The sequence below is a fragment of the Triticum aestivum genome, chromosome 3B (genome assembly GCF_018294505.1).
Source record: "Triticum aestivum cultivar Chinese Spring chromosome 3B, IWGSC CS RefSeq v2.1, whole genome shotgun sequence".
Taxonomy (NCBI): domain Eukaryota; kingdom Viridiplantae; phylum Streptophyta; class Magnoliopsida; order Poales; family Poaceae; genus Triticum; species Triticum aestivum.
The window spans coordinates 692,166,852-692,178,787 of record NC_057801.1 but is presented as its reverse complement, the minus strand read 5'-3'; the positions used below and the strand labels follow the sequence as shown (position 1 = coordinate 692,178,787).

The following is an 11,936-nucleotide window of genomic DNA, read 5'->3' as shown; positions in this document are numbered from 1 at the left end:
TGGGAGCTCTGCAGATATGATGCGGTCATACTGCTCTGGCACCACGAGTTTATAATTTGAATTCATGATCAACAGGAAGTGTGCATGGGGGAGGCCCCTCTTCTGGAACTCGACGACATACACATGCGCTACCACAACACCAAGGATGTGCTTTTTGAACAACATCTCTTTCATGGTCTCTAGCTTGGCCTTGAACACGCGTGCGACAAGATCTGGTCGGTCCTGCGGTGTCTGGCCAGGAAGCAGCTCATTCAGTATCTCCTCCCAGCTAGGATTGCATGTCATAGTCAAAAAGATGTCAGGCTTCCCATATGTCTGCACCAGTGCCATGGCGTCCATCTGCCTCCGCTTCATGTCTCGGTTGCTTCCTTGATGCGTCCCTGGCAGCACGATCCTCTTCCCAACAGCGCTCGCCCGCATCTCCCCAACCGCGATGCTATCCACAAGGCCTTGGTATAGATCGGCACGTATCTCTCTCTGGTGGTCCCTGATCCACTTTAGCCTACATCCCTCAATCTTGATGAACATGTCGACACCCCACTGCTGAAACAGGCGTGCTCCATGTAGTATGGGGTTGAATATCGCAGGGCGCGTCTGTAGCCGGTAACAGTAGTAGTCCCTAACAGAGACACACAACCGGCTATTCCCCTCTGTGGAAAGACGTGAAAGAAGAAGGTTAGGTACCATATGGAAGGATAGAGAACTTTTTCTGGCATATAAGCATAACAACCAGGTGCACCTGAATCGTTATCACGGTTTCCTCTTGGTTGTTGTGCAACCTCCCAAGGGACATTGTGCTTAGGGATATTTGGATGCCAACCAAGCTCCCCCCTTGGAAAAAAGAGGGGATACGAGAGCGGGTCATAACAGCCATCTGTGGCATGTATACTATACTTCTCGTTGTTGTCCCCATAGAGTGTAATGCTGCGGTTGAACCTGTTTGCTAGATCGCTTCCCTCGACCCAAATCGCAGCCACCTCGGATGACACGGGTCTATTATATCTTCGTTGGTCTAGTTTCTGGTCAATGTTGAGGTCTATCCGGTACTCCTCGAGGTTTTCCTTGTGGGCACCCAAACTCCTAAACTATTGGGAGTAGGGGTTTTCCCTAAGGACGTCCACTAACTTGCTGACAACGTGCTGGTCCAATTGCTTGGTGGCCTCCTTGCGATGGCTTAAGCTGGGATCGTCATCGTAGAAGTACAACTGCAGATGTTCAGGGCGAGATCTTGGACCGAACGAGTGCACCTTGTGGTACATAGTGCCATGTGCCCGAAACGTGTACACCCCGGATTTCATGTTTGTGTAGTTGTTGTCTAGGCTGACGCCAAGGGTAGTGAAGGCAAAGTGCCCGTTGAAGAACCGAATGCTCTCTCGGAAATGCCGAGAGTCTGCATCCGCGCTTGACCATAACCTCATCAGCTCTGGGATAGGCTCTGGTTCAGCTAGCTCAATCTCCCCGTTCCGACAGCAAAAGCCGTCAGTCTCGTACTGGAACTTCTTGGCCTTGCAATGCTCGCAGTTTGCCGCGTGCTTCAGGATGTGCGTGCTGTCTGGGATGTTCGAGTAGACATAGTCGAAAGGATCTAGGTTGATAGATCCCGTGTTGGAGGATTCTACGGGCTCATCGAGGTCCGAGCTATCAGTGTCGGATGCTGCAAGCATTGTGGAGATATAACAAGTCATAATGGGATGCACATCATAAACCAATAATATAGAGGGATGAGCAGCGAAAGGCGCCTCGGAGTACCTTCACCGGCAAATAGGTAGTACTCATCATCCATGAGGTCACCAGAGAGTGCATTCTCGTCCATGATGCCGCTAAGGAAGGCCTCCATGTCAACTGTAACATTGTTGAGTCGGTAAGTAATGGTTTTAATTGTGAGTGCACACCAAGAGGGGAGTAAACATGAGAGGGTTACCATTGGTTCCGATAGTGTACGATGGCATGTTTGATGAAGGGGAGGAAGCTGGTGAAGCAACTCCTGTGGGCGGTGCTTCTGAACTTGCTGCTGCTCTGTTCACATCTAAGGTACTTGCATCTGGGCCTGGAGGCCTCCGCTTTTTTTGAAAGCTTGCATTACAACGATCTAGCAACGCTGACTTCTCACCTTCTGGTATGCTTTTCCCGCGCACTCTTCGTTTTAAGGCACTCCCTTGAATGTTCTTTGCTCCAATACTTTGTTTCTGAGCTCGCTCCCGAGCCCTACGCTGTGCTCTGCTCTCTTGCCTCTTCTCACGGGCTTGATTCTGCTGGTCGTCTATTTGGTGTTCATTGGTTTGCTGCGAGGGATTTATGAGTTCGCTGGGGGCATCATTATCATCCAGGGTACGACTAAGGTACTCGCCTGCACCATTGTGGAGCCGTTAAATCCTGGTTCAATGCACATGGACACAACAAGTAAAGTAAAGATGGAAGGGTTACCGTCTGATTCGAAGTTGTTCCCAGCCTTACTCGCAAACCGGGGGGCAGGGGCAGGAGCTGAAGCTTCAGATTCTCTGAATGCCAATGCATGAGTGCTCGACATCAGGTTGGGTGTAGCTAAGGTATCTGCATCAGGGCGCGGCATGGCGATGGATTCAGCGCAAGGGGTGTTGCACCTAGCCGCGAGTCTCTTCTTGCGGTGAGCTAGCATGTTCTGCTTCTCCTTAGGTGATATGTTTTGCAGACGTGTTCTTCGGCGGGCGTTTGTCTCTTGCTTGTCATGGACTGACATATTTTGGTACGCCGCCCTTCTAAGGGTGTTACTCTGTTGCTTCTCCTCTGGTGTCATTCGTTGCCTGGCTTCTCTTTGACGGGCAGTCCTCTCCTCCTCTGTTTTTTTTCCTAGCTTCTCTGCGACGTGCATTGATTTCCTCCTTCTGTTCAAGTGTTAATCTATTTCGCCGTGCTATATATTGATCTCGCCTTTTCTGTTTTCTATCTGATTTAATGATATCATTTGAAGCAATGTGCTCGGGGACATTGTCTTCAGTGTCGAGTCCAAGTGCTATGTCTGAACCAATATTATGATCAATGCTTCTCTCTGTTACTCGCAGTGATGCATGGTGATCATAGTAAGTGCCTTCACGAGAATGATTTCCTGAAGAACCATTTTGTTTTAACAAATGTATAAATGCAAACTAAAAAAAAGTCGTGTGTAAGGGCGATACCGATTGATGTTTCCACATGCGGCACTGGCTGAAAGGCCTTGAGATTGCCGGCTATAGGAATCATCATAGGCAGTTGCGTGGGCACATTGTCATCATCATCGGAAGACAAAACACTGTAGTTAGTAGTGCGTGTTTGTTTGCGTATGAAAAAACCAGATGGTGGTCGGTGTGTATTGGTGAGTTGTGATCTGGGTGTCCTCTCATATTCGACAACTGATAAGATTAATGTAAGTTAAGTTGTGAAGCTTATTGAATACCTTATGTGCAGACATGTGATTGGCATACACATACCTTTTTTTCCTTTATCATAGAGACGCTCTCTGTGCTGTGACATCTTTCTGTCCTATAGAAGCTTAAATAAACCTGCAGTCTTTTTGCATTAAAAAATGATATGAATTGAATTACAAAAATGATATGACCTATGGTGACTCATTTAACATGCTTTTAGGACTCACTTGTTCATTTTCATAGACATGTTCTTCGCATATGGTTTCTTCCAAAGTAAAATGATTGTGCTATTATATGTTGACGGATGAAGTTTGTATATTTCAGTAAAAAGAGGGCTCAGACATGGCGACAAGAATGAAGGTGGAGGGAAAGGAGTGGAGAGAAAGTATTCTGGAGGTGAGCTTAAATGAAAGTATTTCCTTCTATCACTATTCCTGTCGCGAGGCATGTTTGTTCCCATGATGTAATGTTTCATTTTCATTTACGATTCTTCTAGAATCCAGTAAAAGTAAACATGGTCTGAGGTTACCTAATCTTATACTGCAATTTCAGAATTTCCTAGATTATTTTGACAGTTTCAACACATGTTCTTCTTACTAAAATAAACCTACAGTCTTTTTGCATTATAAAAATGATATGACATACTATAGGAACTTAACTGTGGGAACAGAACAGGTGGCATAACTGATTAGATTTTGTAAATTGGGGAATAAGTGCTATGTTCAAATGTAGTTGCTGAAAAGACACATTTGAGATGCCAGAACTTGTTCAATGTAGTTGGAGTAAAAGTTAAAGATGCAATCTGAGTACTAACATTATGAAGTTTTGAACAGGAGTCTAGTATAACTACTTTGCTTGCTGAAACAGGTCAGGATGGCAAACCTAGGGAGTTCGGGCATATGACGTCCAAATGAGGCATGTGATTGTAATATGATGTGTTTGTGAAATGCGAGCAGTAGCCTTGTGATTTTGATAGCTCGGTGATGGCGGGCGAAGCCACCAAGCATCGACACACATCCTAACCAATTTGGTTTGGTGTCATCTTGGATCTGACTAATGGATTAATATTCTTGTAGGTTGATTTGAATCCCCGGGTATGTGGTTATGCATGAGCTGTGGAAGCAAAGGTGTGTGTCGGCTGGTTATGCATGAGCTGTGGAAGCAAAGGTGTGTGTCGGCTGGAGCTGATTTACGGGGCTGTCATTTGGATGGTACCAAACTGTAATAATACAGACTCCCACTCAAAATTTCACTGCACCAAAGGCTCTCGTAAGTCTCGTAAGTGCTTGACTTTGTTTCTTCATACTACGTGATATAATACATATTGTCTGTACTGGATTGCCAAAATTAGATTTATTTGTTTCTCTCTCCTGCATTTTTTGCATCGTCCTCCATACAAAAACATGGTGGGATTTGGTCCAGGTGACAACATACAAGACCGTAACAATCAGCCTGTTTTAATTTACTGAAACTGGGTAGATGCTAGATAGAGACGTCATTATCCTTGGTGGTAGATTGGAAGCTTGCTACATGTTTTTCTCAATGGGCATACCTGCTGTTATCTTGCCAAAGCCCAAGTTTATACAATTTGCTTCTCTAACTACAATGTCAGTACATTATGCTAGGTATGTGCCTCTTTAGTTGCCTCTTTCTGCTTTGTTCTGTGTTTTCTGTTTAGTTATGGGGTGCCTTACTGTTGTGCAAAATTACGGCCTAACTTTACTGGGCAGAATTATGGCCTAACTTCACTGTACACTTGCAATCTTTCTCCTGCATGATCTACCAAATGGTGTTAAAATTTACTGGGCAGAATTATAGACTGATTAGATTTTGCAACTTTGGGGAATAAGTGATATGTTCAAATAAGTTAAAGATGCAATCTGAGTATTAACATTATGAAGTTTTGAACAGGTCAGGATGGCAAACCTAGGGAGTTCAGGCACCATGAAACATAACTTCCTTTGCCATCGGAGAGAAAGAAGACGGTAGGCGCGCTCAGGAGATGACGCAGCAACAACCGTCGAGCGGAGGTTGTGTTTGGAGGCGACCAGCAGAGGCTGCAGCTCCCACAGCTCGCGTGCGAACGATGTGGCCGGACGACGATTGAAGCGGCGTTTCTGTTTTGGCGGCGTGCTTTCGCGTGTGGATGGAGCTCGTACGCCAGGAAGAACTGGCGTCTTGATGGAGCTCGTACGCCAGGAAGAACTGGCGTTCGTTGGCGGGTCGAAGAAGTTTGATTTTTGGTCGATGGACCTCGTCCTCGTTCGTGGGTTGCGGAGCTGTTTTTTTGTTGACTGGGCGCGATCGTGGGGTTCCATGGACTTATCGTTCGTGTGTTGAACTGTGGATCTCGTACGTGGGCTGAGTTGTTGTATTTTTTTTTGCGGGCGCTGAGTTGGTGTTTTTTCGTACGTGGGCTATGTTGGTGGGCTGCTATGTTGGTGGGCTGCTGCGTGCGTGTGGGAGTTCGAAGGGAGGGGGATCGAACGAGGTCGAACCATCACGACGTTCGATCCCGCTTTAATAGTAGAGATTCGGGCATATGACGTCCAAATGAGGCATGTGATTGTAATATGATGTGTTTGTGAAATGCGAGCAGTAGCCTTGTGATTTTGATAGCTCGGTGATGGCGGGCGAAGCCACCAAGCATCGACACACATCCTAACCAATTTGATTTGGTGTCATCTTGGATCTGACTAATGGATTAATATTCTTGTAGGTTGATTTGAATCCCCGGGTATGTGGTTATGCATGAGCTGTGGAAGCAAAGGTGTGTGTCGGCTGGTTATGCATGAGCTGTGGAAGCAAAGGTGTGTGTCGGCTGGAGCTGATTTACGGGGCTGTCATTTGGATGGTACCAAACTGTAATAATACAGACTCCCACTCAAAATTTCACTGCACCAAAGGCTCTCGTAAGTGCTTGACTTTGTTTCTTCATACTACGTGATATAATACATATTGTCTGTACTGGATTGCCAAAATTAGATTTATTTGTTTCTCTCTCCTGAATTTTTTGCATCGTCCTCCATACAAAAACATGGTGGGATTTGGTCCAGGTGACAACATACAAGACCGTAACAATCAGCCTGTTTTAATTTACTGAAACTGGGTAGATGCTAGATAGAGACGTCATTATCCTTGGTGGTAGATTGGAAGCTTGCTACATGTTTTTCTCAATGGGCATACCTGCTGTTATCTTGCCAAAGCCCAAGTTTATACAATTTGCTTCTCTAACTACAATGTCAGTACATTATGCTAGGTATGTGCCTCTTTAGTTGCCTCTTTCTGCTTTGTTCTGTGTTTTCTGTTTAGTTATGGGTTGCCTTACTGTTGTGCAAAATTATGGCCTAACTTTACTGGGCAGAATTATGGCCTAACTTCACTGTACACTTGCAATCTTTCTCCTGCATGATCTACCAAATGGTGTTAAAATTTACTGGGCAGAATTATAGACTGATTAGATTTTGCAACTTTGGGGAATAAGTGATATGTTCAAATAAGTTAAAGATGCAATCTGAGTATTAACATTATGAAGTTTTGAACAGGTCAGGATGGCAAACCTAGGGAGTTCAGGCACCATGAAACATAACTTCCTTTGCCATCGGAGAGAAAGAAGACGGTAGGCGCGCTCAGGAGATGACGCAGCAACAACCGTCGAGCGGAGGTTGTGTTTGGAGGCGACCAGCAGAGGCTGCAGCTCCCACAGCTCGCGTGCGAACGATGTGGCCGGACGACGATTGAAGCGGCGTTTCTGTTTTGGCGGCGTGCTTTCGCGTGTGGATGGAGCTCGTACGCCAGGAAGAACTGGCGTCTTGATGGAGCTCGTACGCCAGGAAGAACTGGCGTTCGTTGGCGGGTCGAAGAAGTTTGATTTTTGGTCGATGGACCTCGTCCTCGTTCGTGGGTTGCGGAGCTGTTTTTTTGTTGACTGGGCGCGATCGTGGGGTTCCATGGACTTATCGTTCGTGTGTTGAACTGTGGATCTCGTACGTGGGCTGAGTTGTTGTATTTTTTTTTGCGGGCGCTGAGTTGGTGTTTTTTCGTACGTGGGCTATGTTGGTGGGCTGCTGCGTGCGTGTGGGAGTTCGAAGGGAGGGGGATCGAACGAGGTCGAACCATCACGACGTTCGATCCCCCTTTAATAGTAGAGATGTGGTGGCGATGGCAGCACCGTACGGATCAAGGATAAGATTTTCTTAATTCCTAGTCCAGTTTGCGACGGTGTGAGGGATGGTCTGGTCACCGCTTTCGTAAAATGATGAGTTTGGTTGTGCCTTCGTGCTATAAAGATAGTCCTTGAAGGCATCTTCTGGCGGGGCGGACGTGCCGCTTTATGTCTCGACCCTCTGGTCCCTTCTTCGATCGACGATGTTTGACCAATTTCTGCACCGTCAGGAAGTTTGTGATGTTAGTTTCCCTAGATATGACCGATCTAGGGTGGTTGTCAAGCCCTCTTTTTATCATGTTCAGCCTGTTTCTATGGTAAATAAAATCATTTCTGCTTAAACCTAGTTTGTACCAACTCATCCTTCAAGTTATCAATAGTGATTGTGTCTAGACGCCAATGCTCAGGACTAGGTTGAATAGCAGATTGTATATGCACAACGAACCTAAGCAACCATCACTGATCCATCCGCAAAAGACAAAACCAATAGTACCTTACTAACTAAATTCTTTAAACACCTCTAACTGATTTTTGATATAAATAACTAGATTTTTTGACACCTTAACTGAACTTTGACACTAATCACAAGTTTTACTACCTCAACCCTAAACCCTAACTCTCATCTCTTACAAATCATCCTGTGTCTGAAAAGATCCTTAAATACACATGAAATCCAGCAGTAAAACACATGAATAACTATCTTTTAATAGGGTTTAAGCATGAATAACTATCTCTGCTTAAACCCTATCTTCAACAAAAAGATCCTTTTTTTTCAACCAAACTTCTAAAGACCAGATCCAAGACCATGACATTTCCACACATACAGAGCACAACCGACATAGCCATCATATGGACATGGAGCAGATCCAACACATGGAGATGGAGCACTACCAGGACATGGAGATGAAGTAGAAGAAACATATAAGAGGATGTGCTTACCAGGACATGGACATGGACATGGAAAGAACTTACATTTGGAGGGCGGCGACGCGTGCTTTGTCCAGCGCTTCGGCGCCATGATTGCCTCGACTCCAACGTTGATAAAAAGGAATGGACCGGGGTTAGTGGGAGGAAAGAGAAGGGTGAGTGGGATAAACATACCCAAAGAAGGAAATAGCGAAGGCGCGATGCTGCCTCCACCACAGGAGGCAGGCGTGGTGACCTGGTGCGGCCATACAAGCTGAGCGCGGTCACCGGTTGTGGTTCCGTGTGTTCAAGTTAAATCGGTTCAAAATAAAAATAAACCAGCAAAAAAACCACATGCGTGGCCTGCCAAATCAGCACCAAATTGGGAGAAACAGTAAAATTGGATTTATGTCACATGTGGAAAAAATATGGAAGGAACCTTTATATTAGGGGTAAAACGTTGACCTTTTCTTGTTTTGGGGGTAATTTCCGCCATTTCGGCTCATTTTGTTGGTAAAAATGGAATTAACTCCATTGACTCCCTTTAAAAGCCATCATCTCATATAAAAACAACTATTAGCTTGTCTCACGCAAAAAGAAATGCAAGGACCTAGATGAATCCGCTAAATAAACAAAAAGTATCACTCCATTGGCACCCTTTAAAAATACCACCTCTTAGTTTCTCATGAATAAAACAAGCAACAGAGGCGCACACATGGGCTTTCCGTCGGTGACGACGTGCGGGTGTGTCTCTGCCCGCTAGTATATACAACATGCAAGGCAACATTTGCAATGTCTTCGCTCGCTAGTATATACAACATGCAAGGCAAAGTTTGCAACAAAATAACATTGTGGTGTGAACACAGTAGGAACGAATGTCTAGAATCATTGCAACATCTCACCCATGCGTACACAACATAATGCACACGAGGTTGCAGTTTGACAATACAACATATGCAATTTCCAAATCCCCGGATCACTAACCTTGCCCCTTAGGTAATTTAGCTCACCAGATCCCCTCATGAGCCGCATCCATTGAGCTTAGATTCATCCACCCTCACACACCATCTCCCCCAAGCATGGCGACTTGGAGCATCCCGGTTTGAAGCTACAAGCCTACAACTCAAGCATAGCAGTGAGAATCCATGACATTGAGCTCCACGAACTTTGGGAGAAGTGGCTATGAAGGTGGAGCTCGCGACCTTTGGGAGAAACGACGGTGGAGGAGGAGCTCAATGCCGCGAGACAAGGAAGTACTGCCGCTCGAGGGAAACTAGTGTTGGGAGGAGCTAAAGGGTAGTGTTGCGTTGGCTGTCGGGAAGGAGTTAGGATGCAATGCACTACCGTCGTGCGGGACAACCAACCTGACCGATTTGGATCAGTCGGTGATAGGAATCATTTTCCATAATAAAATAAACGGTGGGAATTAAAGAAGAAACAAATTGAACACATTACCAAATACCAACAACAACCACTACCAGAACCAAAAACGTCACCATTCGGCATGAATGATGAGTCATCTCAAAACAATGAACATTAGAACCCTATAACGTCACATTGTCAACTACAAATGACATGAAATTCACTTAACCTTTAAGAAATCATAAATGGTTTATTGTAACTCAGAATGAGGGCGATTCTCACACCTAAAATCTCATGAGCTATGATCCCACCCAAAATTGAACTTAATGTTGAGGTTGGGTTGTAAATTCAATCTAAGAGTTAAGCAGTGTGATCTAATCAACAGAAGCAGCAATCATCAACAAACAAGCCGAACATGGCCAGAATTAGGACTGCAAACGAGTCAAGTTCGAGCGAGTTGGCCTAGGCTCAACTCAACTCATACTAAAATTCAAGCGAGCTCAAAATATGCGAAGCTCAATGTCAAGTTGTAGAAAGTGGCTCGTGCTCAGCTTGTAACGATCTCAAGTCAATCTCGAGCTAGTTTCAAGTTAAATAAGATGGTTGCTCTACAAGCATTGAGTCCTGATTAATTGATGATCAGTTGCGGGAGGAACTCATATCCAGCATTGCATAAGAGAAGAACACCAAGCACAACCACAAGAGCACTTAACAGTGAACCTAATTTAGGCAGCTGATCGTGGAGCCTTGTGGGCGAGGAAGACGTCGGTGAGAACGGTCTTGGACTGCATCGACGCCTTGAGAATCGCCAAACCCTGCAGATCAACATGCAGTAATTCAGTCACTCAAATTCATCCATCTATTGTGCCTAGGCAATCGAGAATTCAGGATGGACGGTGGTGTGGGATTGCCGGATTGGTCACCTCCTTGTAGCCGATCCGCACGGTCTTCTCCTGTAGCGCGCTGGTCCCTGACGCGGAAGGTGTTGAGCAGGGTGATGCTGGAGATGGCGGACATGGGGGTCACGGTGAGGTTGTCCGTGACCGTGTACGTCACGACGCCCTGCACGAACCCTTTCGCCCTTCCCGTGGCGGCGGAGACCGCCGCCGCCTTTCCAGAGCCGCCGGAGTCGGACCGCGCCCAGTACATCTTCTTCGTCATCGGCTTGGCGCAGGTCGGGCACGCGCCACCGCTCGCGTCCGTCACGTAGTTGTGCTCGGGGCGCCCGTAGCCGTAGTCGCGGCTGTGGTCCTCGCCGCACCAGAAGAATCGCTTGGACGCGGCCGACGACGACGACGGGCCGGGCAAGCAGAGGAGGGGGATGCTGGAGGGGACGGCGGGGCGGAGGAGCGCGCCGATGTCGGCGCCGGGCAGGAGGTAGGCGGCGTCGAGCCTCTGGACGCTGGCGTAGAGGTCGCCGGCGCTGCCGGGCATGGAGCGCCTGCCGAGCAGGCGGACGGCGGTGCCGACGGGCAGGGCGAGGAGGGAGAAGAGGAAGTCGACGACGTCCTTGCCGGCCTCCGCGAACAGCACGCGCCCCGCCTTGGTGTCCACCAGCAGCTTCATGCTCATCGCGGGGGCGGGGCTCGTCCCGCCGGTGGTGGTCGCCATCCCTGAGATCTCTCGCGCGCCGAAGAGAAACAAACAGGCGGCCGTCCCCCGGTGGTGTACTATCAATGGCGAAGCCGGTCGCTGGGGAAAGCAGTCAAATATCTGGCGTGGTGCTCCAACCCGACCTGCTCCCCTGACAAGCCAATGGAGGACGGTTCTTCTGCTTTTCTACTGAAAAGGCAGCAAAACGGTGGCAGGCTTTCGGAAGAACGGGACGGGACTGCGTTCCTCTCAAAAAAAGGTCACAAACCAATGCTCTCAAGTCTGAAGCACGCAAGGCAAATCTCGTCCTAGTTCACATGGTCTGTTTTGTTCACAGGAGCGATTTTCCATAATCCTCATGGGCAGATTTCCCGAACGGTATTGAATGCATGCAACAAACGTGATGCCAGGGGTGAAACAGAGAGGAACGGTTTCCAGTGATGGATGCTGAATGCAGCTGCTATCTACGAGATTGGTTTCCAACACTATATATGCAAGGAAAAGCGCACGAATCCAGCTAGAGGAATTCA

General features: G+C 47.0%; 2 protein-coding genes and 1 pseudogene across 5 annotated transcripts in view; 1 reads left to right on the top strand and 2 right to left on the bottom strand.

Annotated features, from left to right (window-relative positions):
• Positions 1–7,425, top strand: part of LOC123071790 (pumilio homolog 24) — a 14,104-nt gene extending 6,679 nt beyond the window's left edge. For 2 of the 4 annotated variants that reach the window (XR_006434525.1, XR_006434527.1), the window contains 4 exons: positions 3,705–3,776; positions 4,457–4,649; positions 5,292–6,292; positions 6,926–7,425. The gene's annotated coding sequence lies outside the window, so the exon portion shown is untranslated. Of the gene's footprint in view, positions 1–3,704; positions 3,777–4,213; positions 4,296–4,456; positions 4,650–5,291; positions 6,293–6,925 lie in introns of all 4 variants that reach the window. The other 2 variants (XR_006434524.1, XR_006434526.1) reach the window with 2 other exon arrangements.
• Positions 2,745–3,543, bottom strand: LOC123071792 (uncharacterized). The gene is made up of 3 exons (XM_044495374.1): positions 3,444–3,543; positions 3,153–3,203; positions 2,745–3,082 (listed from the first exon to the last, which is right to left on the bottom strand). Exons 1-3 carry the CDS (start codon positions 3,484–3,486, stop codon positions 2,745–2,747), a joined length of 432 nt encoding a protein of 143 aa, XP_044351309.1. The 5' UTR covers positions 3,487–3,543.
• Positions 7,426–10,112: 2,687 nt separating the features above from the next.
• LOC123066089 (uncharacterized) lies at positions 10,113–11,607 on the bottom strand (annotated as a pseudogene).
• Positions 11,608–11,936: the final 329 nt, after the last annotated feature.